This window comes from Eurosta solidaginis, chromosome 1, assembly GCF_040869045.1.
Source record: "Eurosta solidaginis isolate ZX-2024a chromosome 1, ASM4086904v1, whole genome shotgun sequence".
In the NCBI taxonomy this organism is placed as follows: domain Eukaryota; kingdom Metazoa; phylum Arthropoda; class Insecta; order Diptera; family Tephritidae; genus Eurosta; species Eurosta solidaginis.
Genome location: NC_090319.1, coordinates 345,383,160 through 345,411,111, shown reverse-complemented (window position 1 = coordinate 345,411,111; position 27,952 = coordinate 345,383,160). Strand labels below are relative to the sequence as shown.

The window sequence follows — 27,952 nt, the reverse complement described above, 5'->3', positions numbered from 1 at the left end:
TGCCATGGTAGTAGATGAACACAGCCAACAACCCTAGAGAATCGCGTATTTATCGATAGCGCTTGAAATTTTTGCATTCACGGACTGCATAGAATCCAGCGGCTTTTTTGCTATTGTTCGAGATTTTCCAATTATTTTGTGCAAAATTATTGCAAATTTTATTAGGAAAATTGCATATCAAAAGCATTTTGCAGTTATGTATTATTAGCGTTTTATCAGGACGTGTGGCAATTTAAGTGTGTTACAAACTTTTGGAAAAAATTCCACAAAACAAAAATTTTCGTCGAGGCCTACAAAATATCGTTGCGGAGTGCACTCAGTTCTCCAAATCATTTTAGTAGTTTTGCTATTTAATTGAAAAAAAAAACCGCTAGTAATGGATGGGCCTCTTAATGTAGAAATTGAAGAAACAATGTCTGAAGAAAAGCAAACAAATGACAACATCGCAAAAGGCATTCGGTGTGACAAGGAGAAACGAGGTTTTATATGTGGTGTAATAGAAGGTAAAGTATTTAAATATATGTTCATCCACACAAGCTAACTTTTTGATTGTCTAGGTTTCTATGGTAGGCCTTGGACCACGGAACAACGTAAAGATCTATTTAGAAAGTGAGATCAGATCTTAGTACTAGAATTATAAATTTGAAAATTGTTCATTATTTTACTTCTTTAGGTTGAAAAAATGGGGAATGGATTCGTATGTGTATGCACCAAAAGATGATTACAAACATCGCGCCTACTGGCGTGAATTGTACACCGTGGAAGAAGCTGATCATTTGACAAGTACGCAGCAAAATTTTTGAAATAGCAAATTGAAAAAATAAATGTTTAAATATTACCAAAACCTTATAGGCCCAACACTTTAGGTTTTTGGTGGATCATCGATCGCTGACATGAGTAGATTGCAAGTATTGCATCGGGAGCGTCAAATAGCAAATATAAGCCACGGATTGTGAAAACTTTCACACTGCGTTTTTTTGTAACAGTTTCTGATTTGCTATTCAATATTGAACTATGTTTTTTGACGTGCGGCATATACGCATGACGTAAAAAATGTATATTCGCTAAAATTTTTTGCCTTTTGTGTAAATATACTACACGAGTTTGCAAATGAAATGAAGCTAGACCATTAGAGCAAAATCTTGAACTCTCCTATAGACTATTTATCGCTCCCCATGCAAATACATGCAAACTAATTTTTGAGTGCAGGATGCTGCGTCAAAAACGTATGTGACGGGCCTTTAAGACTAACTTTAAAGTCTTACCCAAAAAATAGTACCTCAATTTTCTTCGCTCAATTGTGTAGTGAGACCGTACCGAAACTGAAACCGTACGTTGAACTTATCTGCCAACCGCGAATAATGCGGAAATAATTCATTGGATATCCATCTTACCCTCGGAGTTACAATGGATTCTGGGACTCATCCTTTTACTAGAGCAAATAACGCTTCATATATTAGAGATATCTTAACTTTTCAACTTTCCTTTCGTTCCACAAGACGAGACTGCACCTTAACATACATTGAACTGATCTGCCATAGGAAAATAATGGGAAATGGACTGATTGTGTAGCTGCCGGTTTAAGGAGTGCTATCGATGTAGATGGTCCTTTGCCAAATATATAAATCTGTTGCGTTCCGGTAACATGCACCATTAAGGCAATTCTTTACTTAAGCTCACAACTGCTAAAACAACATGTTTCAAATGTAAAGGATACAACCATAAAGCGACCGAGTGTAAAAGTGATGAGGTGTGCAGCAAATGTTTTCCGGTTTATTTAAAACACTTAAGTGCAAAAAAGCATAGGCTTGGCTATTAGCAACTAACGCACTACTCAGAAGTTACAGATCGACTTGAGGATTATATTCCCGCAATAGTTAATCGAAGAAGCAAATCTGCAAAAGCTGATAACAATATATTAAAATGTATTTACCTAAACATTAATAGTATAGTTTCGAATAAAAGTGAATTGGAAGTGACGACAGAAGTTCTCAAGCCGGCAATCATATTATGCTCTGAAACGTGTACAACAAAAGATATTTAAGATAATGAATTAGAAATAGCATCTTTTAACATGATAGGATGTGATTCCCACAGTAGGCATACTGGCGGAGTACTAATATATGTACATAGAGAAATAAATTTTAATATAATATATAATGGTAGTGTAAACATGAATTTGTGGTGCCGTATAATAAAATTGAAAAAACTTGGAAAAAAGTGGCAAATAGGGGTGCTCTACCACTCGCCCAGCACAAGTGATGCTAGGATAGGATGTGATTCCCACAGTAGGCATACTGGCGGAGTACTAATATATGTACATAGAGAAATAAATTTTAATATAATATATAATGGTAGTGTAAACATGAATTTATGGTGCCGTATAATAAAATTGAAAAAACTAGGAAAAAAGTGGCAAATAGGGGTGCTCTACCACTCGCCCAGCACAAGTGATGCAGCCTTCCTAGACTATTTAAATGAAATATTAATTGATAAATATGAAAAAAGTAACCACAATATACTAGTTGGTGATTTATTTAAATGAAATATTAATTGATAAATATGAAAAAAGTAACCACAATATACTAGTTGGTGATTTTAATATCAACATGAATCACATATCAACATACAGTACAAAACAGAGTGAAATATTTTCCGTGTTGGGTATGGTTCAAAAAGTGGATTTTAATACACGAAGTTCTCAAGCCGGCAATCATATTATGCTCTGAAACGTGTACAACAAAAGATATTGAAGATAATGAATTAGAAATAGCATCTTTTAACATGATAGGATGTGATTCCCACAGTAGGCATACTGGCGGAGTACTAATATATGTACATAGAGAAATAAATTTTAATATAATATATAATGGTAGTGTAAACATGAATTTGTGGTGCCGTATAATAAAATTGAAAAAACTTGGAAAAAAGTGGCAAATAGGGGTGCTCTACCACTCGCCCAGCACAAGTGATGCAGCCTTCCTAGACTATTTAAATGAAATATTAATTGATAAATATGAAAAAAGTAACCACAATATACTAGTTGGTGATTTTAATATCAACATGAATCACATATCAACATACAGTACAAAACAGAATGAAATATTTTCCGTGTTGGGTATGGTTCAAAAAGTGGATTTTAATACACGAATAACGGAATACAACTGAATCTAAAATTGATCTCATATATTCAAATTCTGAAGAAATAAAGTGTAAATCTTTGCAAGCATACAGAATTTCTGATCATGAACCATAATGTTCAATGTTCAAATATCTAAATCATATAAGATGAGATTGATTAAGAAAATAATTGCTTGGGATAAATATAGTAATGACAGTTTATTAAACCTCTTAGGTCCTTTAATTTTACTTTCAATGAAAATTTATAAATAGATGATAAAGTTGAACTAGTGAACCACATTATAACGCAAGCGATGGAAAATTTAACCTATGAAAAAGAAGTACATATAAAACTAATGAATAAGTGGTACGATAGAGAACTTGCACAAATAAATAAACATAAATTTTATTTGTATACATGTGCTATACAGACAGGACTGTGGGAAGAATACAAAAATATTGTTACGAATATTAGCAAAACTAAGGAGTGCTGCCAGCTCTAAGCCGATGCTAAGCAGTGACGTGAATGCACATCAATAATTCAATCATCATGTATCTACATAAACGAAACAATAACTGCGTCTACATATATGTACCATGTACGTATACGAGCAGCGGAGAGTCAATGCACAAATATATGCATATATCTGAGATACTCCTATAAGTATGCAATGAGAAAAACTATAAAATTGTGCAATTGTGGGTACAGCTGAGATGTTTGAGAGCTAATGGACTAGTAGATTCTGGAAGCGCCTAGAAGATGCGAATGTTAAAATCAAAGAGTATAAAAGGCGACAGATGTAGAGGCGCTGGAATTCAGTTTGATTAAGAGGATTTGCAAGTAAATTCCTTACAATATTAATAAAATGTATAAAAACCTAGTTAAAATAAAGAAAGTTAAATACATGGAAAATAAAGTTATAATGAACGAAAACAACGCCAAAGAGATGTGGAAGTACCTTAAATCGACGGTCTGCTTGGCGCGGGATAACGATGGTATCAATAAAGCGGTAATCGATGGTATATTGGTAGAAGATGAACTTGCCTTGGCAAATGGCCTTAACAAATTTTCTATAAATAGTGTGATAGAAATAAATAACAATATAGAATATTTCGATATAGCACTCAGCGGTAGTCAAGCCAATTTTGAATTTAAGTTTCCTAAAATAACGACTGATGAAGTTATAAAAATCCTGCAAGAGTTTAAATACAAAATAGGTGGCAGGAACATTCTCTCCGATGGCGTAATGAAGGACTATATAGTGTATACAGGGTTTTTATATGCCCAAATAATTAATAGCAGTTTGGAAGATGGTATTGTACCAGAAAAGTGGAAAATGTCAACGGTGATTCCAGTTGAAAAAATTAAGAAGACAATACAGCCAGAAGAGCTTAGACCCATAAACACCTTACCAAGTGACGCTAAAATCCTTGAAGTTTATGTTAAGAATCAATTGGTAAAATATCTATACTCAAACAAAATACTTGTCAATCAACAGTCGGGTTTTAGGAAAAAACATTCGTGTGAAACAGATCTTAGCTTTGTCATATCGGAGTGGAAAGATGATCTAAATGATAAGAAGGTGGTGGTTGCTGTCTTTATTGACCTTAGAAGAGCCTTCGAAATGGTAGATAGGGAAATCCTTATCAAGAAACTTCAACAAATTGGTATTAAAGACATAGAGCTTGCTTGGTTCTGCAGTTATCTAAAACATAGGAAACAGCGAACAGTTATAAAAACAGCGATATCTGATGTATTGGAAGTGCCCATAGGCTTACCACAAGGCTCGGTCCTGGCTCCAATATTGTTCCTAATATATATAAATGATATAGTTAATGCGATACAAGACTGTGATATCAAACTATTTGCGGATGATGCATTACTTATGATCAGTGACAATAATATTACTACTGCTGTATTAAAAATGCAAAATGATCTCAACAATGTATACACATGGCTATGTGCGAATAGGCTAAAGCTTAATATAAACAAAACCAAATATATGGTCATAACAAGAAAAAATTTTAATGATGAGGACTTAAGTGGGCTAAAAATAAATAATGAAACCATACAAAAAGTTAATAGCATAAAATATTTAGGGATTATAATTGATAACAAACTTAAATTTGAAGAACATATAAACTACACAGTTGCGAAAGTCGCGCAAAAGATTGGTGTTGTGCAGAGATCTACCAAGTATATACAAGAAAAATATAAAATAATTATTTATAAATCTATTATTGAACCACATTTTGTGTATTGCCCATCGATATTATTCATAATAGCGGACAAAGAAATTGATAAGCTACAAAAGCTTCAAAATAGATGTATGAGGTTTATTTTTAAAAAACGTAGAGATGCTAGAACGGCTGATATGTTAAGAAAGTTGAACTGGTTGAATGTCAAGCAAAAAATTTATTTTCATACCATGAAGTTGATATTTAATATAAAACACGGAAATGTACCTGAATATTTAAGTAGTAACGTAGTTCTAGTGGAGCAAACACACAATATAAATACTAGAAATAGACATAATTTTTAAATTGCCATTTTTTTGAACAGAAATAGATAAGCAAAACATTTTTTACAAAGGCCTAAAGGGTTACAACGAGCTCCCATTGGAAATTAAAAACTGCAATGAAATCTTAGTTTTTAAGGCAAAATTATATGAATTTTGTAAAACTCTACCTATAAGATAGAATAGTACTATTTGTATCTTAAATTAGGCTTTAAGCCGTAATAAATAAATAACTAACTAACTAACTCGTTCAAAAATATCGGGAAGGTGTCGCTTTGGACCCAGGACCACGAATCCGAAAGCGGTAATAAATTTTTTTTTTACTTGTGGCTCGATTCAATAGTAAAATAGTTCAGAACATGCTAGTTTCCGTGTTTAAGATCCTATTTACAACGAATTACCGAATCAGAATAGGCATTTGATGGGTATCCTCGTCATATTTTTAAAATATCAGTCGAATGTGAAGAGGAGGAAGCAGTTGACATGGTCGCGATCTTGACAGAAGAATGAATGCGCATTTTTGTCGCTTTCCGTATAATGGTCTTTTTGGTTTAGCCATTGACTATATCATATTAAAGTCCCGAATAACATACATAAAACCTATCCGTACTAATTTACAACAAAAGTAATGACAATGTAGGCCACTATACTTATAAATAAATAATAGTAAGGCGCGATGACCTACGAAAAGATTTTAGGTCGAGATTCTCTTCCAAATTTGCGTCGTGCTCCTTTTAATTTTTCATACAAATTGGCGGGACGGGACCTACTTGTTTTATTCCGACTTCGAACGGCATCTGCAAGGCATATGAGTTTTCACTGAGAGCTTTTCATGGAAGAAATACACTCGGAGTGCTTGCCAAACACTGCCGAAGGGCGACCGCGCTTAGAAAAATTTTCTACTAATTGAAAAACCTTGTTTTTAAAATTTTGATGTTGTTTTGCCCTGGGTGTGAACCCAGGATCTTTGGTGTGGTAGGCGGAACACGCTACCATCACACCACGGTCGCCGCCATTATACTTGATGATTTTAAAATAAAATCAAGTGTTACAAACGATTTCCACCATGATTTTAACATGTTCATGTTTCGGAAAAGTTTTGTGATTAGAAAATGTTATATTGCTATCAAAACTATAAATGAACACTATTTACAGGCTTAATAACAGCTGCCAGAGAACACGATGTTATGTTTTACTACGCACTTTCGCCCGGTTTGGATATGACTTACAGCAGTCAAAAGGAAATACAAACGCTTAAGCGTAAATTGGATCAGGTTTCACAGTTTGGTTGTGAAGCGTTTGCATTGCTTTTTGATGACATCGATTTAGAATTGTCAAAGGTTGATAAAGAAGCCTTTCAGACATTTGCTAATGCACAAGTAAATACAAATATATATACCCATTTTATATTTTTAACTTAATTAATAAACAAAACATCATTTCTAGGTATCTGTGACGAACGAAATATTTGCTCATCTGGGAAATCCGAAGTTTTTATTTTGCCCAACACAATATTGTAGTTCACGAGCTATACCAACAGTCCACGATTCGGAGTATTTAAATACATTAGGTTCAAAACTTAATCACGATATCGATATTATGTGGACCGGCAATAAAGTCATCTCAAAAATCATTAGTATCGAATCAATACAAGAAATTACAGAAGTACTGCGACGGCCGCCAGTCATTTGGGATAATTTACATGCTAACGATTATGATCAGAAGCGTGTATTTCTTGGCCCGTATTCTGGACGCTCGCCAGAATTAATACAGCACTTGCGTGGTGTTATGACAAATCCAAATTGTGAATTTCATGCAAACACCATTGCTATACACACTTTGGCTAGTTGGTCGAAATGTAGACTTGACTCGAAAGTAAATAGTAAGTTATCACTCATTTAGCGGCGCGTTGTTTTTTATTTTCTTTTTTTTTATTTTGGATCAAAAACTCAATTATATCATTAATTTTTATCATTCGTTGCAATCCGTTTTGCAGGTTTGTTTAATCGTAATTTAAATTTGTTTTTACGCCTGCTTAGGACTAAAACTAAAAATACTGAATATAATTCATTATAACAATTCATTACTTAATTTTATTGAATATGCTGTTGGAATGCCAATTGGTGAGGGTTTTACAATGCTCCAATACATTTTTATACTCAGCTGAGCAGAGCTCACAGAGTATATTAATTTTGTTCGCATAACGGTAATCCGTAACGGCATAAACTAATCGAGATAGATATAGACTTCTCTATACATATCAATATGATCTGGACGAAAAACGAAATTCATTTAGCCATGTCCGTCCGTCTGTACGTCTGTACGTAAACACGATAACTTGAGTAAATTTTGAGGTATCTTAATTAAATTTGGTATGTAAGTTCCTGGGCACTCATCTCAGATCGCTATTTAAAATGAACGAAATCGGACTATAACCACGCCCACTTTTTCGATATCGAAAATTTCGAAAAACCGAAAAAGTGCGATAATTCATTACCAAAGACGGCTAAGCAATGAAACTTGGTAGGTGGGTTGACCTTATGACGCAAAATAGGAAATTAGTAAAATTTTGGACAATGGGCGTGGCACCGTCCACTTTTAAAAGAAGGCAATTTAAAAGTTTTGCAAGCTGAAATTTGGCGGTCGTTGAAGATGTCATGATCAAATTTGGCAGAAACGTTACTCCTATTACTATATATGTGCCAAATAAAAATTATCAAAATCGTATGAAGAACACTTTAAAAAAAAATTTTCTTAAAGTCAAATTTTAACAAAAAATTGAATATATTTACAGTATATAAGTAAATTATGTGAACATTCAACTCCAGTACTGACATGGTGCAACAAAATACAAAAATAAAAGAAAATTTCAAAATTCAAAAAATTTACCAATCCCTGTGAAATTTGGTAGGGGCATAGATTCTATGACGATAACTGGTTTCTGTGAAAATGGGCGAAATCGGCTGAAGCCACGCCCGGTTTTTATACACAGTCGACCGTCTGTCCTTCCGCTCGGCCGTTAACACGATAACTTGAGCAAAAATCGATATATCTTTACTAAACTTAGTTCACGTACTTATCTGAACACACTTTATCTTGGTACTAAAAATAGGCGAAATCCGACTATGACCACGCACACTTTTTCGATATCGAAAATTTCAACAAATGAAAAAAATGCCATAATTCAATACCAAATATGAAAAAAGGGATGAAACATGGTAATTGGATTGGTTTATTGACGCAAAATATAACTTTAGAAAAAACTTTGTAAAATGGGTGTGACACCTACCATATTAAGAAGAAGAGAATGAAACAGTTCTGCAGGGCGAAACCAAAAGCCCTTGGAATCTTGGCAGGAATACTGTACGTGGTATTACATATAAAAATAAATTAGCGGTACCCGACAGATGATGTTCTTGGTCACCCTGGTCCACATTTTGGTCGATATCTCGAAAACGCCTTCACATATAAAACTAAGGGCCACTCCCTTTTAAAACCCTCATTAATAGCTTTAATTTGAAACCCATATCGTACAAACACATTCTAGAGTCAGCCCTGGCCCACCTTTATGGCGATATCTCGTCCACCTATAGAACTATGGCCCACTCCCTTTTAAAATACCATTTAATACCTTCCATTTGATACCCATGTCATACAAACACATTCCAGGGTTACCCTAGGTTCATTTTCCTACATGGTGATGTTCCCTTATTTTGTCTCCAAAGCTCTCAGCTGAGTATGTAATGTTTGGTTACACCCAAACTTAGCCTTCCTTACTTGTTTCTTAAAGTGTTAAAGTTATTACTACGTTTTATGTGATTAGTTCTGTACAATATTTCAGACCTTAGTAAAAATATATTTTGCTTGTCCATTTCTGTTTTGAGTAGAAGTAACATAAAACGATTATTTAGACTACATATCTATATAAGCTTTTCACTATGGATCTTTGGTAATATACCATGCTTGATATTAAATACAAATTGTATACAAGGATCAAATAAATAGTAGTTTTTATGAGATTCACATTAAAGTGCTTTCAAATACCACAAATAAGAAAAAGTACCTGGGCGACCGAGCTTTGCTCGGGAATCTTCGAGTATGCGGCATAACATACTTTGCTCTACATGTCATCGTTATTCAAACTCTACTTTTTTTATATGTACATATATTATATATTTTTACTTACCAATATTTGATTTCCTAAAAAATAGATTTCAAAAACATATCAAACACTAACCGCAAAATGAACTGGAATGAAAAATTTGAAATGGGTAATTCCAGCCTATAGTATAAAGGATTGTTACGACAATTAGTGAAATCGAGAAATAATTATTTAGGTCGAGTATCTTCATGCGCCGAATTATTAATTTCAAACATTTTTTTAGTTATACACTATGAGTGTCTCACAATTTAATTACATTCCAAAAACTTGTAAATTTCACGAGTGACAACTATCAGTTAGTTTAATTAAATGTCAACTTACTTCCCTAAGCGCCATCTGTTGGTAAGTTGTTAAATTGTTAGATGTCGTTTCAAAATTGGACATATGCCTCTAATGTTCAACGGTAGCAAATTACCATGGTGAGATATCTTTTTGCTATGGTGAGAAATCTTTCTAATAGTAATCTGTGAGAAATTGCAATTATTCATTTCATATTTGCCAAAATTATATTTTGCTAGAATTTGCCACGGTGCTTTGATATTGCATTTCAATTTTATTAGCGTGTGTGAAATTAAGAAAATTAAGTCGAATCATGTGTAAGATTTTTTAACGCAGATTTTGAACTTTAATGTTCTCCTTTAAAGCTTTAATAGAATATGAGTAAGTAGAGTACTATTTCGTCTAACTACCCAACCCTAAATGGCAACCCAACTCAAAAAGGTCCATATTGTAAAGCGGAGTGAAATACCTTAAAAATGTCCGTATTGTAATGCGGAGTGAAATACCTTTCGTTTGATACCCATATCGTCATATCTCATGCAATATTTTTTTTAATTTCAAATAGGTGGCAACTCTAAATGGCAACCGTATTCAAAAATGTACCTGTTTTAATGAGGAGTGAAATACCTTTCGTTTGATACCCATATCGGCATATATCATGCAATTTTTTTTTTATTTCGAATAGTTGACAACTCTAAATGGCAACCCTACTCAAAAATTTCGCTGTTGTAATGCGGAGTGAAAAACCTTTCGTTTGATACCCATATCGGCATATCTCATGCAATTTTTTTTAATTTCGAATAGTTGGCAACCCTAAATGGCAATCCTACTCAAAAATGTCCATATTATAATGAGGAGTAAAATACCTTTCGTTTGATACCTATATCGACATATCTCATGCAATTTTTTTTTAATTTCGAATAGGTGACAACCCTGTGAAATATTCTGAGTAGCAACACCTAGGTAGAAAGTCTTACCCAACAAACATTAAGGTTAGAAAACGATTAGAATACGAATCGAATTCTAATGTGTTTCTCTAGGGTAGAAGGTTAGAGGACGATTTGCGAAACTGTCGCGAATTATAGCATTCTCGACAAAAAGGGGACTTCGTTCCCGATATCGAGGAAATGGTTAGAATTCTAATCGAATTCTAACGTCAAATTCTAATGGGTTTCTAATGAGAATTTTGAAGTGATGCGCAATTAAGTTCAATTATTTAAAATCAGCGAAATTTTCATTGTTTCATTATATCAAATATTTTTATTTGGTTATAAGCTTATGTATTAAGAAGGAACATATTTCAAAGGCTTTTTCTATTATAATAAGTTAAAACCGTACTTAAATATTGAGCTCAGTATTTCTAGTGTTATTCGAATCCTTTTACAGTCGAATTCTAACCTAGTTTTCGATTCGAAATGCATTAGAGTACTACATTAGAATTCTAATGTAAAATTACAATATTTCTCTAACGTTAGAAACTTTGTTTGCTGGGTAGAAGGTGATACATTAAGGGCGAATTAATGGTGACTTATAACCATAAAGCCATAACCAGATAAAACCGCTGATCGAAGCAACCTTATGGAAATCAATGTAATCGATTAATGGTGCCATACCATAACGCTAACTCGATTACATTGATTTCCATAAGATAGGTTCGTTCAGCTGTTTTATCTGGTTATGGCTTTATGGTTATAAGTCACAATTAATTCGCCCTTTATCTCTGTGCCAAATTTCATTTAAATCGGTTGAGCCGTTCCCGAGATCGTTCGGCTATACAAATATATAAGAATTGCTCGTTTAAAGTTATAAGCGTTTCCAATATCCAATAATAAAACCATGTCCTGTAACTCAATTCGAAAGCAAACTGTTTTATTTCGAAAATGGAAGGAAAACGGATTGAAGCGACCGACCAAATTGTATTTCCCCACTTTTTTTTAGTTATAAGAGAACCCATTTTGGTCAAACGTCGTGAATTTCAGATAAGATAGTCTAATACGGCTTTTATTCTTTTCTTTTTAACGGAATCCATGCTTCCGCACTATCCTAATATGAACATTCATAAACGCACTTTATTACAAAATATAGGCTCTCTCTCTGCGGATATTAAACTCGAAACTGAAAACGAAGATGGTACCAACGAAGAAGAATTGCCCGTTGATTGTTTATCAAAAAATATATATCACCCACGTATTGCTTTGAAGTAAGTTCATTTCAAACTTTTAAACAAAACGAAACTGTTGTATACGTATACTATAATATATTTTAACATAAGAAACGCTATTGCCGAATGGTTGCCGGAGTTTTTTGTTGAAAGAGAAGCTTGGGGTCCCATCACAAAGCCACAGCCACAAGTAACAAGTAAGACACTATTTAGATCACAAAGTGGTCAATCGCATATATTTTAATATATTTTTTCTTTTTTGTGAATATTTTAAGTGGTAATGCCTATCATACCAATTATACCATCGATTAATACATGTATGAGTTTAACCACAACTACGACAACTTCTACTAGTACGAAAACTGCTACTATGCCGGAAGTGAATACCACACAATTACAAGCTTTGGCGGATGTTTGCAGCACTGTGAACTCATCTGTCATCAATCCAATATCAAATCCTGTTATGAACTCCTTAGTTTCACCAACAAAAGTTGTTACTAATGATGACATAGTAAATCCCATACCAACTTGTGTAGCTTCAAATATTGAATTGCCTAAAAAAATTCCAATATCAATTGTTGCTGTACCAATAATGCATACCAAGGCGGTTGAGGACATATTACCTAAAAATATTGATACTGAAGTTGTAGCAGATACCAAAAGTGAAGTAGATACAATGAAGTCAGCAGTAGCGGAACCGGATTCGCCTATTGATAATGAAACCAATAATACACCCAAACCTGTAGAGTTCACTGAAAGTTGTGATGCTAACAATAAGGCAGATGGAATGACTGTTGAGAAAGTACAACCATTACCCAGTGAATTGCAAATACCGATTGTGAAAAATGACAGGAAATTGGCGGAAACTACCGTAAATGATATTGATAAAGGTACAGACTTAACGTTAGATAGCGGTGCCGCCATACAAGACGTATCAGCTACGCATGCTACATCACTGCCTATGGCAGAAGAGCACACGCTTAGCCCACTAAGTACTGGAGGAAATGAACCAATGGAGTGTAGTAGTAGTTTAGCATCGCAAGCTTCGGGTAAAGATGAACGTAAATTGGTATCAGAGGATGTTATAATGTCTGAAGGTGTAGAAGACGACGATGGTTGTAACGGTTCGATGAATGAATTGAATGTAGGAATGCTTATAACTTACATGACATTGTGTGTGAAAGTGTGTGTATTAACATATATCATTTTCTTACAGAATAGCATGCAGGTGGAAAGTTCAGAAGGATCACCATCTTCCAATGCCGACATGAAAGATTATGACGACAGGTATTTACTTAATAACTATGTAGACACCTAACATTAAAGAACTTTAGAATATTTGTCTTACACTGGGTCGCACGTCGGCAGTGTTTTGGAAAGCCCTTGTTATTGGTGTTGTTGTTGTAGCGATAAGGTTGTTCCCCGAAGGCTTCGTGGAGTATTATCGATGTGATGGTCATTTGTCGGATACAGATCCGGTACGCTCCGGTAACACAGCACCATTAAGGTGCTATCCCGACCATCTCGGGAACGATTTATGTGGCCACATTAATCCTTCAGGCCATCCCTCCCTCCCCACCCCCAAGTTCCATGAGCAGTTAGGGGTCGCCAGAGCCTCGTCTGTTAGTGAAACAGGATTCGCCGCGGATAGGTGAGGTTGACAATTGGGTTTGGAGAAGCTATATATTGCCTTGCACAGCCCCTTGAATCTGATGTTTTAGTCGCCTCTTACTACAGGCATACCTACCGCGGGTATATTCTGACCCCCTAACCCGCTGGAAAGCCCTTCGAGCGCATCTCTGCTAAAAAAAAAAAACAGTTTTTCAGTAAATTAATCTTCAAACTTATCTTTAAATTAATCGTCAGATTCAGTTTAAAGACAAACTGTGTTCATAGTTGTGCCATTTTTCGTTCTCACGAAGTAAAACGAATGAATAAATTCATCTGCCTTTGTATATGCCGTGCGAAATATGCATACAGCACGTAGGTCCGTCCGAATTGCAGCACAAAATAAATTTAAAAAAAAAATCGGCCTTAATCTACTTTAAGGTATGCCTTGATTTACTTAATTGCCGCGCTTAACCATTTAAACGGTTATGGCCGTCTAACAAAACGCGCCAGTCGCTCCTACGCTCTATCATCTGGTGCCAATTAGTCACACCAAGGGAGTTTAAATGCGCTTTCCACCTGGTCCTTCCAGCGGAGTGAGAGCCGCCCTCCTCTACTGCTTCCATAAGCATCCATAGGCTCCTAGTAACTATAATTACCATGGAATCGCCCAATTCTGATCAAATAAATAAAATATTACTGGATTAAATCAAATCGTTTAAGTTTTCGCCGCAAAATTCCGCAAAAAGATTACACTTCTCAAAACGTTTGGTCCTAGAAAAAGTGGACAAAACGCGGAAATACTTAACTGCCCACTTTAGGCAATATTTTTGGAGATAAGGAGGATGCAGGCTTGGCGGAGCGCCATTAGGGAACTAGGACTTGAAGAGGTTGCGCTACACAACTCCTTGAAGCCCAAATGGGAGAAAGTGTATCTAAAAATTAAGAAAACACGAAACGAAAGACAACCTGCTAGGTCAAAGTATTGGTATAGAAAGTGGAAAAATAACAGAAATTGATGTTAAAGAAATCATACGGTGATCTAGACAGCAATTTTTTCCTGAATCTAATAATAAACATTTTCAGAAACATTCCTGGCGCCGGCAGTAGCAGTCGCATTACTGAGGATGATCTTTACTTAATGTGTGATCTCTTCTACCTACCATTTGAGCATGGCAGTCGAGGCTTCAAGCTGTTAAATGAATTTAATTGGCTGAAAGCGAATGCTAATGTTTTATTAGGCAATGAAAAAGCTATACGAAAATGTTCAATTGGAACAGTATCACCGAAACCAGAAGTGGCCGAATGGATGCAACGCGCTGAAGCATTCTCCAAACATTGCAATGCTGTTCATGAATTATTACGAAAGATAGCAAATTGTGCTAATAAAGAAATATGCCATGATCTATTTTCCTACGTATGGGATATTGCGGGAGCTTTATCGTTGTTAAACGCTTTCGTAAAATGGTTAAGCCTGGGACATTTTCCAGCAAATGTGCATACATATACGCAGGGTACATACACATGTAAGCATAAAAAAAGAAGGAAAGGGATATGAAATTTCACGTATGAAGTATACTTAACGTCTTTGTAAATCAATTATAGGGTTCAGTAAAGGTTGGAAGGAGGCATTCATGTCTGGAGATCAAGAGCCGTGGGTATTTCGTGGTGGTTTAATTGCTGATTTGCAGGTAATGGTTGCAGTCCTTAAACTATTTGTCACAACAGATTTGCTTCATAATTTTTTCTACTACATATTTTCCGCTTAAAACATAAAGCGCCTGATGCCTGTAGATTCTGGCAATGATTTATTCCTGTATAAACTACCCGAACTGCCAACAAGTGATTATCATTTGTTACGTCCATACACGCAAATCGACGAAGCTGAACTGGGGCAAGTTTGTACGCGTGCCTTTTTGCAGCTTGGTATGCATTGTCCTGAACTAAAAGTTGGTAATAGTTGTGGTGAATGTGATGATGTTTTGACCGCCGAAGCTTTACTTCCCACAAATTTGCGTGAAGTTATTGCAGATAATATTGTTGGACATTTTGTCACTTTATATCCACAGTTATGTATTGTGGCACATGATACTTCTAATGCTATTGTCGGTTATGCAGCAGGTGCCTTGAATGTAAACACATTTGCGCGTAATATAGATGTATGTTGGATACCAGCTATGAAGGAAAAATATACAAAGTCTCTATTGGAAAAAGATGCGATTTTCGTCGGTACAAATGGCACTGATGGCGCTACTGAAAATCGACATAATTTAAATACATATTCTGGACTTAAAGGCATCATATCAGATATGATACATGAATTTCATAATTATGAGTATCAATGTCCCACCGAAGTAAGCAACGCATATCCTTCTGTATTGACAGCTGCCGCCTTAAAAGAGCCCTTACTGCGTGATCATGGACTTTTAAAACGTCTCATAACCGTTACACTAGCTACTTTACGTTCGAATGGTTGCTTCGGTGTACATGTGCGTTTATCCGCCAAGAGTGGGGTTGAAAACTTGCATCATCATTATGCAAAGATAGGATTTACAGAAATTTATCGTGATCATGAGCGCAATTATATTTATCTTGGAAGACGTTTTTAGCAATTCCGAAGTTAATACAGTTCGTCTGCTTTTCTGCTAAAGAAGTGTGTGAACACTCTGCAAGCAAATTTTATACACGGAAAAAAGCACACAAACATGCATGAACTCGAAATAGAATACATACAACATACATATAAGCTTTTTATTTTTAATTTTAAGTGTAAGAACGTATTATAAGAACAAAAGGTTTGCAACCTACGCTCTGTTCGAAAAGCTTCACAAATTAGGCATATATAGTATGTGTAGATATTCCTTTAGGCCGCCTGTTTGCATTGGCGCTAATCATTTTTTCCACTCGTAAGATATTTAACTAAAATTTTTCATGTTTTTAAATTTGTCCTTCTGCGTAAATAAATAAGGTTTTGGAGGACTACACCAAAACGAAACATTTCCATTCCATAATTTGAGCCAGTTTTAAATCGGTCAGGCACACGTATTATTTTGCTAGAAACTATATAATTCCAGTGCAGGTTAGGTTAGGTTGAACTGGCCGATCCATCAGGACCTCACATAGACTGATTGAGTCCGTAGTGTTACCAGAAGTTTGTTTTAACGACCAAACTGAAAACCCCTATCAAAAACCAAGGCCTATGTTATAGAAAAACTCCGTCCTTTTGACAGATACTAGAAGCTTCCTAGGACTTAAGCCACTTGCTGCTTCTAGATCTGACAGCTGTATCACTCCTAATAGCTGGAGTCTTAGCCTGGCAAGTGCAGGGCACGAGCACAGAACGTGCTCGATCGTTTCCTTCTCCAACCCGCACTTCCTACATCTGCTATCACTGACCAAGCCTAATTTAAAGGCATGTGACGCCAGAAGGGAGTGTCCAGTCAGAATACCCGTCATGAGTCGACAGTCCTCTCTTTTTAATGATAGAAGCAACTTTGTTAGTCTAAGGTTGTAAGACCTACACATAATTTTCGACACTTTACAGCCCCGCGCTTGAACCCACGCCTTTCCCGCTTGGTCGATCATGTGCACCTCACGCCCAGTCTAATTGGGACGTCTACGGAGCAAGCTTCCAGTGCATCAAACGCAACATTTTTTTCCGATCCATGATTATGTGCCTATCGTCGGGCCAATGCCATATCGCGGCCTTTTCTGCCCTTAGAAGAGCTAAAACTACAACTAGCTTTGAGACGACACTAGCCCTTGAATGTTGATGAAGCCACCTTACTATTTCTAATGGGTCTCAATCATCGCGAAGAAATAACGGCTGACATCATATTTTGAATTTGGCCATAAATGTCTACACCATCCAGTTGTAAATGAGAAAGCGTCATTTGGAAATGGGAACAGTTACTTTAAAAGGAGAAAGCGTCATTTGGAAATGCGAATAGTTACATGAAAATGAGAAAGCGTAATTTTAAAATAGGGTTAGGTTAGGTTAGAGTGGCCAACTGAGCGAGCACCAGTGCACTTAGGCCCAAAAGGTCCCATTGTGATGCCACGTGGATCTCTCCCCTACTCAAACCAACAGGTCGATTCAGCAAATGTGAGGAATTTCTTAGGTTCCAATTTTGGAAATTTTAAAATGAGATTTGTAAATTGTAAATGAGATTAATCAGTTGTAAATTAGAAAACGTCAAATGCAAATACGAAAGCGTTATATGGAATTGAGAATAGTCAATTGTAAATGCGAAAGCATCACTTCGATATGAGAATAGTCACTTGTAAATAAGAATAGTCAATTGTAAATGCGAAAGGGTCATTTGTAATTGAGTGAGTTGTAATTGAGAATAGTGAATTTTAAATGCGAAAGCGTAATATGGAAATTAGCTTAGTCAATTGTAAATGCGAAAATGTCACATGGAAATAAGAACAGTCACTTGTAAATGAGAGAGCGTCATTTGAAAATTACAAAGCGTCAATTGTAATTGAGAATAGTCACTTGTAAATGAGAATAGTCAATCGTAAATGCGAAAGCGTTATATAGAAATGAAAGAAGTAAATTTTTAATGAGGAAGCATTAAATGAAAATTCGAAAGACATTTGTTATTAAGAATAAAATTTGTAAGTTTTATGTGAAGTATAATGTAATGGTTCCCCTCATTACCCATTTCCCACCACTGTACAAGAACTTGGATTTCTCGCTCCAGCGGGTTAGCGGTCTTAGAATATACCCACATAGGTATGCCTGTCGTAAGAGGCCACTAAAATACCAAATTGATTCAAGGGGTTGTGTAGCGCAACCCTCGCAAGGGGTCCGAAGTCCGAGGGACACAATGGGAATAATCAACAAAGCCTTATTAATACCTAGAGTTATTTTAGTGAAGTAAATAGTGGTTAAATACCATACAAAAAGCTAACCACGGTTTTAAGGTACTTAAGCAATAAGTTTGGATAAGCTTTCTCATTTACAAGTTACTATTCTCATTTCCATACGACGCTTTCGCATTTTTAAGTGATCTTTCTTATTTATAATTTACTACGTATTCTCAATTATAAATGACGCTTTCACATTTTCATTTGATGTTTTCTCATTTACAAGTGAATATTCGCATTTCCATGTGACGCTTTCGCATTTACAATTGACTAATCTCGTTTCCAAATGACGCTTTCGCATTTACAATTCACTATTCTCATTTACAACTGACTATTCTCATTCACTAGTGACTATTCGCATTTCCATGTGACGCTTATGCATTTACAATTAACTATTCTCATTTCCAAATGACGCTTTCGCATTTACAATTCACTATTCTCATTTACAACTGACTTCTCAATTAAATTGACGCTTTCGAAATTTCATTTACAGTTTTCTCATTTACAAGTGACTATTCTCATATCGAAGGGACGCTTTCGCATTTACAATTGACTATTCTCATTTCCATATGACGCTTTCGCATTTATATCTGACGCTGGAAATGGTGTAGATGATTGAGCGATAATGCAAGAGCTGTTTAAGCAGTATAACATAGGAAAGTAATCCGCTATTGGTTACAGCATGCTCATATTGGCTAAAACCTATCAATTCCATTTGTTAAGTTTTTCGACACAGAGTAGTGTTAATTGTACACATGCGTGTTCTGAAAATCCTTTGATTTTACAATATGATATATACCATGGCGAAACAATACAGGCGCGGTAGTAAAGTTGCTTATAACTACTTTTTTATTTGATTTGACAAAATAACCTCCGCCACATATATGTAATACTCCTATTTTATTGCTACAAAAGGCTATGTACATTCTCAAACATCAGAGTGCCGATATATTGCTGTTTAAACGTTTTTGTTTTTGTATTCAATGAACGAATGCACCTAAATTTCGATTTTTTCTCCCCAGCCAGCATTTTTTGAAAATTTTGATCCAAAAATATTTAAATATCATACCCCAAGATGATTAAAAACGTTCAAATTTAAAAGCATTTTCTGTTCGAAAATTAATGTATCGTCGGGAGAAAAATGTACCTTAAATGTGATTATTCTTGAATACTCTGTTGTGATTCCTATTTCGAAACGCTTTTTATTCATATTTGATATCATTGTAAAATTGAGCTTTAATTGCTTTAGAGTAATATTTGACTGCTTTTCACTGTAATTTTCTGATCATATTCGTGAACATATTTCAATCGTTTTGGTTGAGATTTTTGAATAATTTTTGAATGCGGTTGTGATGCATTTATTCTTCATATCTCATTCAAAATAAGATACTACATAGTCATGATTCAATCACCAAGAGGTTTGCTCGACAGACACATTTTTTGACAATTGCAGCCATTTTGCTCCCAAATCGAATGGACATTCGTTAACTGTGTTGTTTCTTTGCGAATTTTTGAAAAATATTAGTAGTAGAAATAGGAAGCAATCAGTTTACATATACCCGATAAGTACTGAACTGCATAATTCTTTAGAACATTTTTTTAGTTTTCTTATGAATTTATTAACTATGCCGTGATCTATTAGTGTGGGTGAACATAGGTTTTATGAAAAGTACGGACACCAAGGAATCGTGCACTTTCGTAAACCTATGAATATACGAAACCTAAACCAATTCAAAATTCATCGTTCAGCGTCAAAACCTCGACTATTAAATCGATTCACGTAAAAATGTCATTAGAAAATAATGCAGATGCCATAACGAAATGTACTTATTGGGCATGTTAACTTATTCTGGTAAAAGTCTAGAACAGGAGTCTACTGCTAATACGCGTCCAAAAATATCGAGAGAGGTGGCCTCGACAACAATAATCCGAAGGCGGATGTGATTGTTGTAATATGTTTGTGCACTGAAAAAGATTTTGTGTAGAAAGGGATTTTGCACGCATTTAATTTTGATCCCACCTCATTGGTGGACCGGCCAGAGTAATTTTTTATAAGCTCGACTGAAGGCCGCCAACGCAACCCGGGGTAATTTTTCGGGTTTTCGTCAATATCTTTTGAACGAGCTAAAATTTTTATTTCCGCCTTCGAGTTATTGTTATCGAGGTCACCTCTCGATATTTTTGGACGCGTATTAGCAGTATACTCCTGTTGTAGACTTTTACCAGAATAAGTTAACATGCCCAATAAGTACATTTCGTTATGGCATCTGCATTATTTACTAATGACATTTTTACGTGAATCGATTTAATAGTCGAGGTTTTGACGTTGAACGATGAATTTTGAATTGGTTTAGGTTTCGTATATTCATAGGCTTACGAAAGTGTACGATTTCTTGGTGTCCTCACTTTTCATAAAATTGCCTCTGTTCAATGTTCAGCCATACTAATGGATCGAGGCATCGTTAATAAATTCACTATAAAAATTAAAAAAATATTCTAAGGAATTATGCAGTTCAGAACTTATCCGGTATTTGTGAACTGATTGCTTCCTATTTCTACTCCTAATATTTATCGAAAATTCGCAAACAAACAACACTGTTAACGGATGTCAATTCGATTTGGGAACAAAATGGCCACAATTGTAAAAAATGTGTCTGTCGAGCAAACCTCTTGTGATTGAATCATGCTACATAGTAATCTTATTTCATCAGGGGAAGAAAGCATGAGGAAGTGAGCTACTTGAACCACAGGTCACTCGCACACACTTGACCGATATACACCTGTGGCTACAACATCCAACATCAAGCTATGATCGTCAATATCTTCAAATAAGATACGGTACGGGATGTTGAAGACATATCCAGGTACATATGGGGTATTCCATCCCATTTCGACCAATTTTGAACCCGACCCCTTTAGAATTGGCTGAAAGCTTTTCTTCTTTTTCTAGCTTACGAAAGACGTTTTTCAGAAGTTTTTAAAATTTTTTCATCCAACTCAAAAAAAGTTATGAATTTAAAAAAAACACCGTTTTTGTTTTCAAAATGCTATAACTTTTTCAAAAATTGACCGTTTGGGATTTTTTTTTTTAAATTTGTTTTTAAATGTACTTTTCGGAAAAAATACAAAAAAATGTTTAAAGTTTTTTTTGTAATTTTTCAGTTTTTCGAGATTTTTCGAATTTCGCCCTTTTTTTCTCATAAAAAACTTCAATCAATTCTGCAATCATTCCCACTAATCCAACTATTATGTATTTTCTGGGAAGCCGAAGGTGGAGAAATGGTTGGGGAAATCTTCGGTCACGAGCATTTGCATTACATTGTCTTGAAGAATATCTTAATAATAAAATTTTTATATACATATGTATGTACATATTTTTTCTGAACTTCATGATTAAAAAAATGTGTGTATGTGAAAAAAATTAGATTTTTAATGAAAAGTAAAATTTTAACAAGTATAAAATTCATTATTCAGTCAACAAATATAGTCAGAAAAGATTCAGAAAGCTGAATTAAAAATGATTATAAATTTTTGATCATCTAAAGTAAACACATTTGATTCAAATATGATTCCAAAATGTGATTGAAAAACTATATTCAGTTTTTGATCATCAAAGGTCAGGATATTTGATTATTCGTTTTGTTGGTTTTTATGAAATATTAAAATTTTATCATCGAAGGATTTCAAAAATTGATCGAAGAATGCTTTTCAGTTTTTGATCATCAAAAGTGTTCATATTTGATTCTTTCTTTTGTTCAATTGTATGATAGCTCATTATTTAGTCAGAAAGCGTAAACAAATTGTATTTATATGCAGGGAAATTCAAAATTTAATCATCTAAATGCTGAGTCGGTCGTCACACTTATGCTGCTACCATGATGAAATTAATATTCAGGTGTTCTCATCCCGTTGACGTTTTCCCTAATTCTGACAAGTTCGGCATGCATAATTTAGAGGGTTGTCATACATAACTGCCTTTGAATTATACTACGATCGGAGTAGATTTTACTATACGTTTAGAAATATAATAACTATGTAAGCCGCTACCAGAATTTTTTAGACATAAAAATAAACGTAACCTTGTATTCCCCAAAAGATAATAGACACAATTTTGCAGAAAACTTAATTTTTGAGGAAATTTTTGCAAAAAATTTAGCAATAAAAATTTAGTACTTTTGTAGTACAAGTAAATACTGCTGAAAAAGTAAGGTTATGTTGTTGACACACCTTTTTTATTTCATCATGGCTGCTACAATCACAAAAATTATACAGGCTGTCTTGTTTTGATTTCGAATTCAAAACAAATGGCGAGCATTTCCTATTAGCAATATAGGAGTATTACATATATGATCCGCCACATTGTATTACTCTGCCATGCTATATACGTTATCGAGTCAACCGTTTTCGATCCAGTTTCTAAACTGTGCAACTTGAAATATAAAATAGTTGTCATCTCTATAATTAGGTATTATCTTACTCCAAACGAATATATGACTTCAATTTTTGATAATTCCGATCCAATAGTTTGAGATTAATCATATATGCTTATGTGTCCATTGTGAGAGAAAACCAAATTAAGTTTGGTCCTATTCCCAATAAACAACGAAAAGATAATCTTTGAGGCATTTATCGTTCTAGAGTTGATAAAAAATATTTCAATCCATTTATAGTTCCCCATTTGATTTTCAACCTCACATCCTTTTTAGCTACATGGAATACCCCTAATATATTCATGGCCATATAAATAAAAACGAAGGTGAGGTTGACGATTGTGTTGCACTGTCAACGCCATCAAAGGGTTACCTAAACTTGCTTCCGCTTAAGCAAGCACCTAACACACCCCAAAAAAAGTTTCAAATATTTTTTTAAGTAATCGCTTTTTGGCCTGTTATTTTGCGAGGTTGTGGGTTCGCAGTCGAGCTAAAATCACAGTATGCATTTTCTCGCACTAATATAAGTGCACAATAATTCTAAAATAATAGTAGCACGTTTTATGCAAAATTTCTTTCACGTAATTCCGAAATTCTCACTAGCACCTGTACCCATCAATGACTAGATAGATAAATAATTAGTTAAGGATCGCACTGCGACCATTGGTCTATTGTGCCCCCAGCTGCTTCACCTCATCCAAGCCGACATCTCTGATGAACCCTAACAGTTCACCTGGCTTGAGAGATATGATGTGAGAATGCTCTGACCATGGTGGGCCCATAAACTTAGCCCTTCGTCTTGAGATTTGCGTCACACTCCAGGAGGATATGGTCTGCCGTCTTGCATGTCACTGTTCAGTCTACAGTGTCCTGTAAGAATAGCTGTTAGGGTTCTTAGGTTATCTTTCGAGAGGCCTATTAATGCCCTATATCGAGTTGTGCTGTAACCCCCTAATAGTAACTTAGATTGTCTCAGGCCTGGCATATTGCGCTTTTTTTCCTTTCCTCTACTAATAGATGCCCCCTAATTTGCTGCGGGCCTACTGGCAGGAACGGTAAGCCGTTGTAGCACTTTTTATGCAAAATTTCTTTTACGTTGTCCCTTTTTTCCTACTACGTGAACATGAACTACATGTCGTCGGGCATGTTATCATTCCGAAATTCTCACTAGGTCCCGCACCCAGCAATGATTATTTAGTACATTATGCAACAAATATCAAATTAATTGATTTTAAGGTAAAGATTTTCAGAACATGGCTGTACACTTTTTGTTTGTTAAGGAACACACAAAATATTTTGTCAAAAACTAATTATATGTAATCCTTAAAGAGTAAACAGCAAAACAACAATTGTGTGGCAGTAACAGCTTTATAACGACTGCGGGTTCGTTAGAGGAACTTTAGAGAATTGGTTGAAAAATTAACTATCTTATGACATTGTGCAACCTTGGGAATCATTGTTGGCGTCAAAAAGATTTTAATTCCGGATGGAAGGCCCGTGCCAATAGATATAGTAAAACCTCAAAAACGTTTGGTTTTTGTTGTGTTTTCCTTGGTAAAATTTATGTACGTAATTGATTTATGGATAAGTAAGGCAAGGGTAAAAATCATAATTGGCGGTAGTGAACTAAATTGCGAACGCATTAGTGATAGTGCACCCTCTCCATTACGACTAAGAATCATTGCAATCATTTTATTTTTCACTGATAAGCTAATATAAGAAAATTTAACCCTACTTTCAAGAATTGTAACAGTTTTGTGAATGAACGAAATTTAACCATAGTTTGTTATACCAGTTTTGTTGTGATACAAATAAATCAACATACATCCGATACGTCTGGTACGATATGTCGAAATTAAAAATGTCGAAACTATAAAAGTAAACAAAAAAAATTTCGAAAAATAAAATGTAGAAAACCGAAAATCCGGAAAAATAAAAATGTCGAAAAAAAAATCGAAATAATCATGTAACCTTATAAATGCCTTATAAAGTGTGTAAACGTATACATTTATCTAGTGCGTAAACGAGCTGTCAAATTTTGTATGAAAAATCATTTACACAATTTGTATAAATTTACGCGCACATTTCATTGTGTAAACGCGGTAAACTCAAAGGAATGCAACCTTGCAGACATTACAGCAGGCATTTTCATCAGAAATCTCCAACATCAGCAAGTAAAGACGTTTTAGTTTTGATTTTTCACTTAATCTTGGCATTTTTTAATTTGTATAACAATCAAAAAAATTTGGTTTGGCAATAATACAGCTGATAAACAATCAAGTTTATTTTATCAAGAATATTACTAGGTGCGTTGTTGTTGTTGTTGTTGTAGCGATTAGGTTACTCCCCGAAGGCTTTGGGGAGTGTTATCGATGTGATGGTCCTTTGTCGAATACAGATCCGATACGCTCCGGTAACACAGCACCATTAAGGTGCTGGCCCGACCATCTCGGGAACGATTTATATGGCCACATTGAACCTTCAGGCCATCCCTCCCTCCCACGGGGGGATTCGCCGCTCGAAGGTGAGGTTGACAATTGGGTTGGAGAAGCTATATATTGCGCGACACAACCCCTTGAATCCCTACTAGGTGCGTTCATATAACAGTGTGTGCAAATGGATATAATTTTACACCTTATAAGTTTATATCCTTTCATAAGTCCCCCTAATGTAATATATGAATATAAACGCCTCTTCGCCTGGGAATCAATAATTCAAAGACGGAAAATAATGATATTTCTTCTGTCAAAATATGTTCAGAAGAAACCAATTAGTAACCCCAAGGTGATTAAAAATCGGAGGCCCGATATATAATTTTTTTGCACGAAACCCGTTTTTGCATAAGTGACCTTCGGCCAAGTTTAAAAAACAATAGCCCTGGATGGATTCAACGCGGGCTACGCTATCCACAGTGTTTCTGCAGAAAATACACTTTTGCATATATGTTTGTGTTTACAACAAAATCATTGAAAATGCCAAAACACATGAAAATGTGCAACTTTTCTTCGCAAATGTCTCTTGAAAAGTAAAAAATATACCAAACATGTAAACTGGCATTTTTCTGTTCTTCTTCGCCTTTTATCACTAATCCATTATCTCCAAATTTTTTTACACCAATAATCCAAAAAAAGTAGAAATTTTGCTTCAGTCAAAATATTGACCAAATCCTGAGAGATAACCCTGCACTGCTCCGAAAGGGACCATCTTTCCGGGTTATAAAAATACCCCAGGGTAAGTCCAACAGCGGATGCGCTTAAAGTGTATGTGTACGATTGTTATTTATTTTAACTTACCAGGTTCAAGAATCATTAAATAAGCGTACAATTATGTTTCGAAACTCGTATATTTGTGGCCAAATTATGTACATAGCGTTCATTAGTGGACTCATGTATGTAAATAAAAAAGGAACAATAAAAATACGTATAATGTATATGATAACAAGAATATTTAAGTGAGAGAAGTATAATATGCTAAGCTTTTTAAAATTTCAATTTTAGAATATTCTTTTTACCTAGAATTCTAAGAATATTTTCCTTTCTCTTTTGGTATGATATTTTGTGTTTGGTAATATTTTGAGCGTTTATAAGATTTATTTTATTTCCAACTACAATATATTCAGATTTTAAGTGTTCAACTAGCTTATATACTCCCACGTGGTTTTTATGAACTATACCTGCAGTCTTCTGTGCCAAGCTTCCATCGAGTTCTGCGTGGTTGGGATATTCAAATCCATTTGCTCATAAATTGACCAAAATACTGGGGGATACGATTGAGCTGACTTACCCCTGAAAATGTAGTTTTTTCCATTCATTTTAAAATATTTACGCAATTACTACTCATTGACTTTTTGAGGCAATCATAATATAGAGGTATTTCTTCCGGCTTTAAGAAAGCTAAACATTTGAGCATTCTTAACTTTAGGGAAAATATTTCGTTCTTTCCGTATAGCGTTTCAAGTTTTTCACTCTGAATTTTTCTCCATGAAATCTGCCCAAAGTGGAAAAAGCATCCTTTATTGATAATACTTGGGAAGTATGACTTTGATACAGAAATTATTGATTTCTCAAAATCAGAAATAACATATTCGGGACAGAGATGCACATTATTATAGCAAGCGATTCTTAAAATTTCAAAAAAAAAAAAACTTCGTAACATTGCTTACTCTTGCTACTCATTAGACAATAAATTACAAGAACGACATGCTCGTTTATGTGTGCATGAATCGTAAATAATTGTCGCATGATTGTTGGAACAACTTTAAAAGTTCCCTCCATTAGCCACACCGAAGACCTCTCTAAAACTTTAAGGTTTGCAATGCTTCCAATTTTATACTTTTTTTCCAAGTGAAACACAAATCCATGCCAGGATAAGCTTATTTTTTCCTTTATTAGATTTTACTACTTCCGCCTTCATTATTAGTTGATGGCGAATAAAATTTTAACTGAATCAAAACTCCATTTCAGCTAAAAATTTTGCATATAAAAATATACAAAAACTCAGGTAACTAGATAAAAAAAAAACAGTGCTAAAGTTGAAAGCTAAAATAGTTTTCAAATTAAAATACAAAACCTCAGTTAACTAGATAAAAAAATTTAAGTCCTAATAAAGAAAGTGCATACTTTGAAATTTTTTAACCAAAAAAGATTTTCGACATTTTGCTATATTTTTCGACAACAAATTTGTGCTGCATGCAAAAATCAAAAATTTCGACATTTTTATTTTTGCCTTTTCGTACGGATCCCACAAAGCATCAATTTCAGAATTTGGTTGAAAAACGCCCTATATCAGAATTTTTCAA

General features: G+C 34.8%; 1 protein-coding gene across 1 annotated transcript; it reads left to right on the top strand.

Annotated features, from left to right (window-relative positions):
* Positions 1 to 37: 37 nt before the first annotated feature.
* On the top strand, positions 38 to 27,952 carry Oga (O-GlcNAcase). Its single transcript, XM_067762491.1, has 12 exons — positions 38 to 503; positions 558 to 609; positions 674 to 783; positions 6,795 to 7,018; positions 7,086 to 7,521; positions 12,166 to 12,280; positions 12,353 to 12,438; positions 12,517 to 13,385; positions 13,458 to 13,528; positions 14,936 to 15,375; positions 15,455 to 15,540; positions 15,628 to 27,952. The coding sequence occupies exons 1-12, from the start codon at positions 377 to 379 to the stop codon at positions 16,456 to 16,458; spliced, it is 3,447 nt and encodes a 1,148-aa protein (XP_067618592.1). The 5' UTR covers positions 38 to 376; the 3' UTR covers positions 16,459 to 27,952.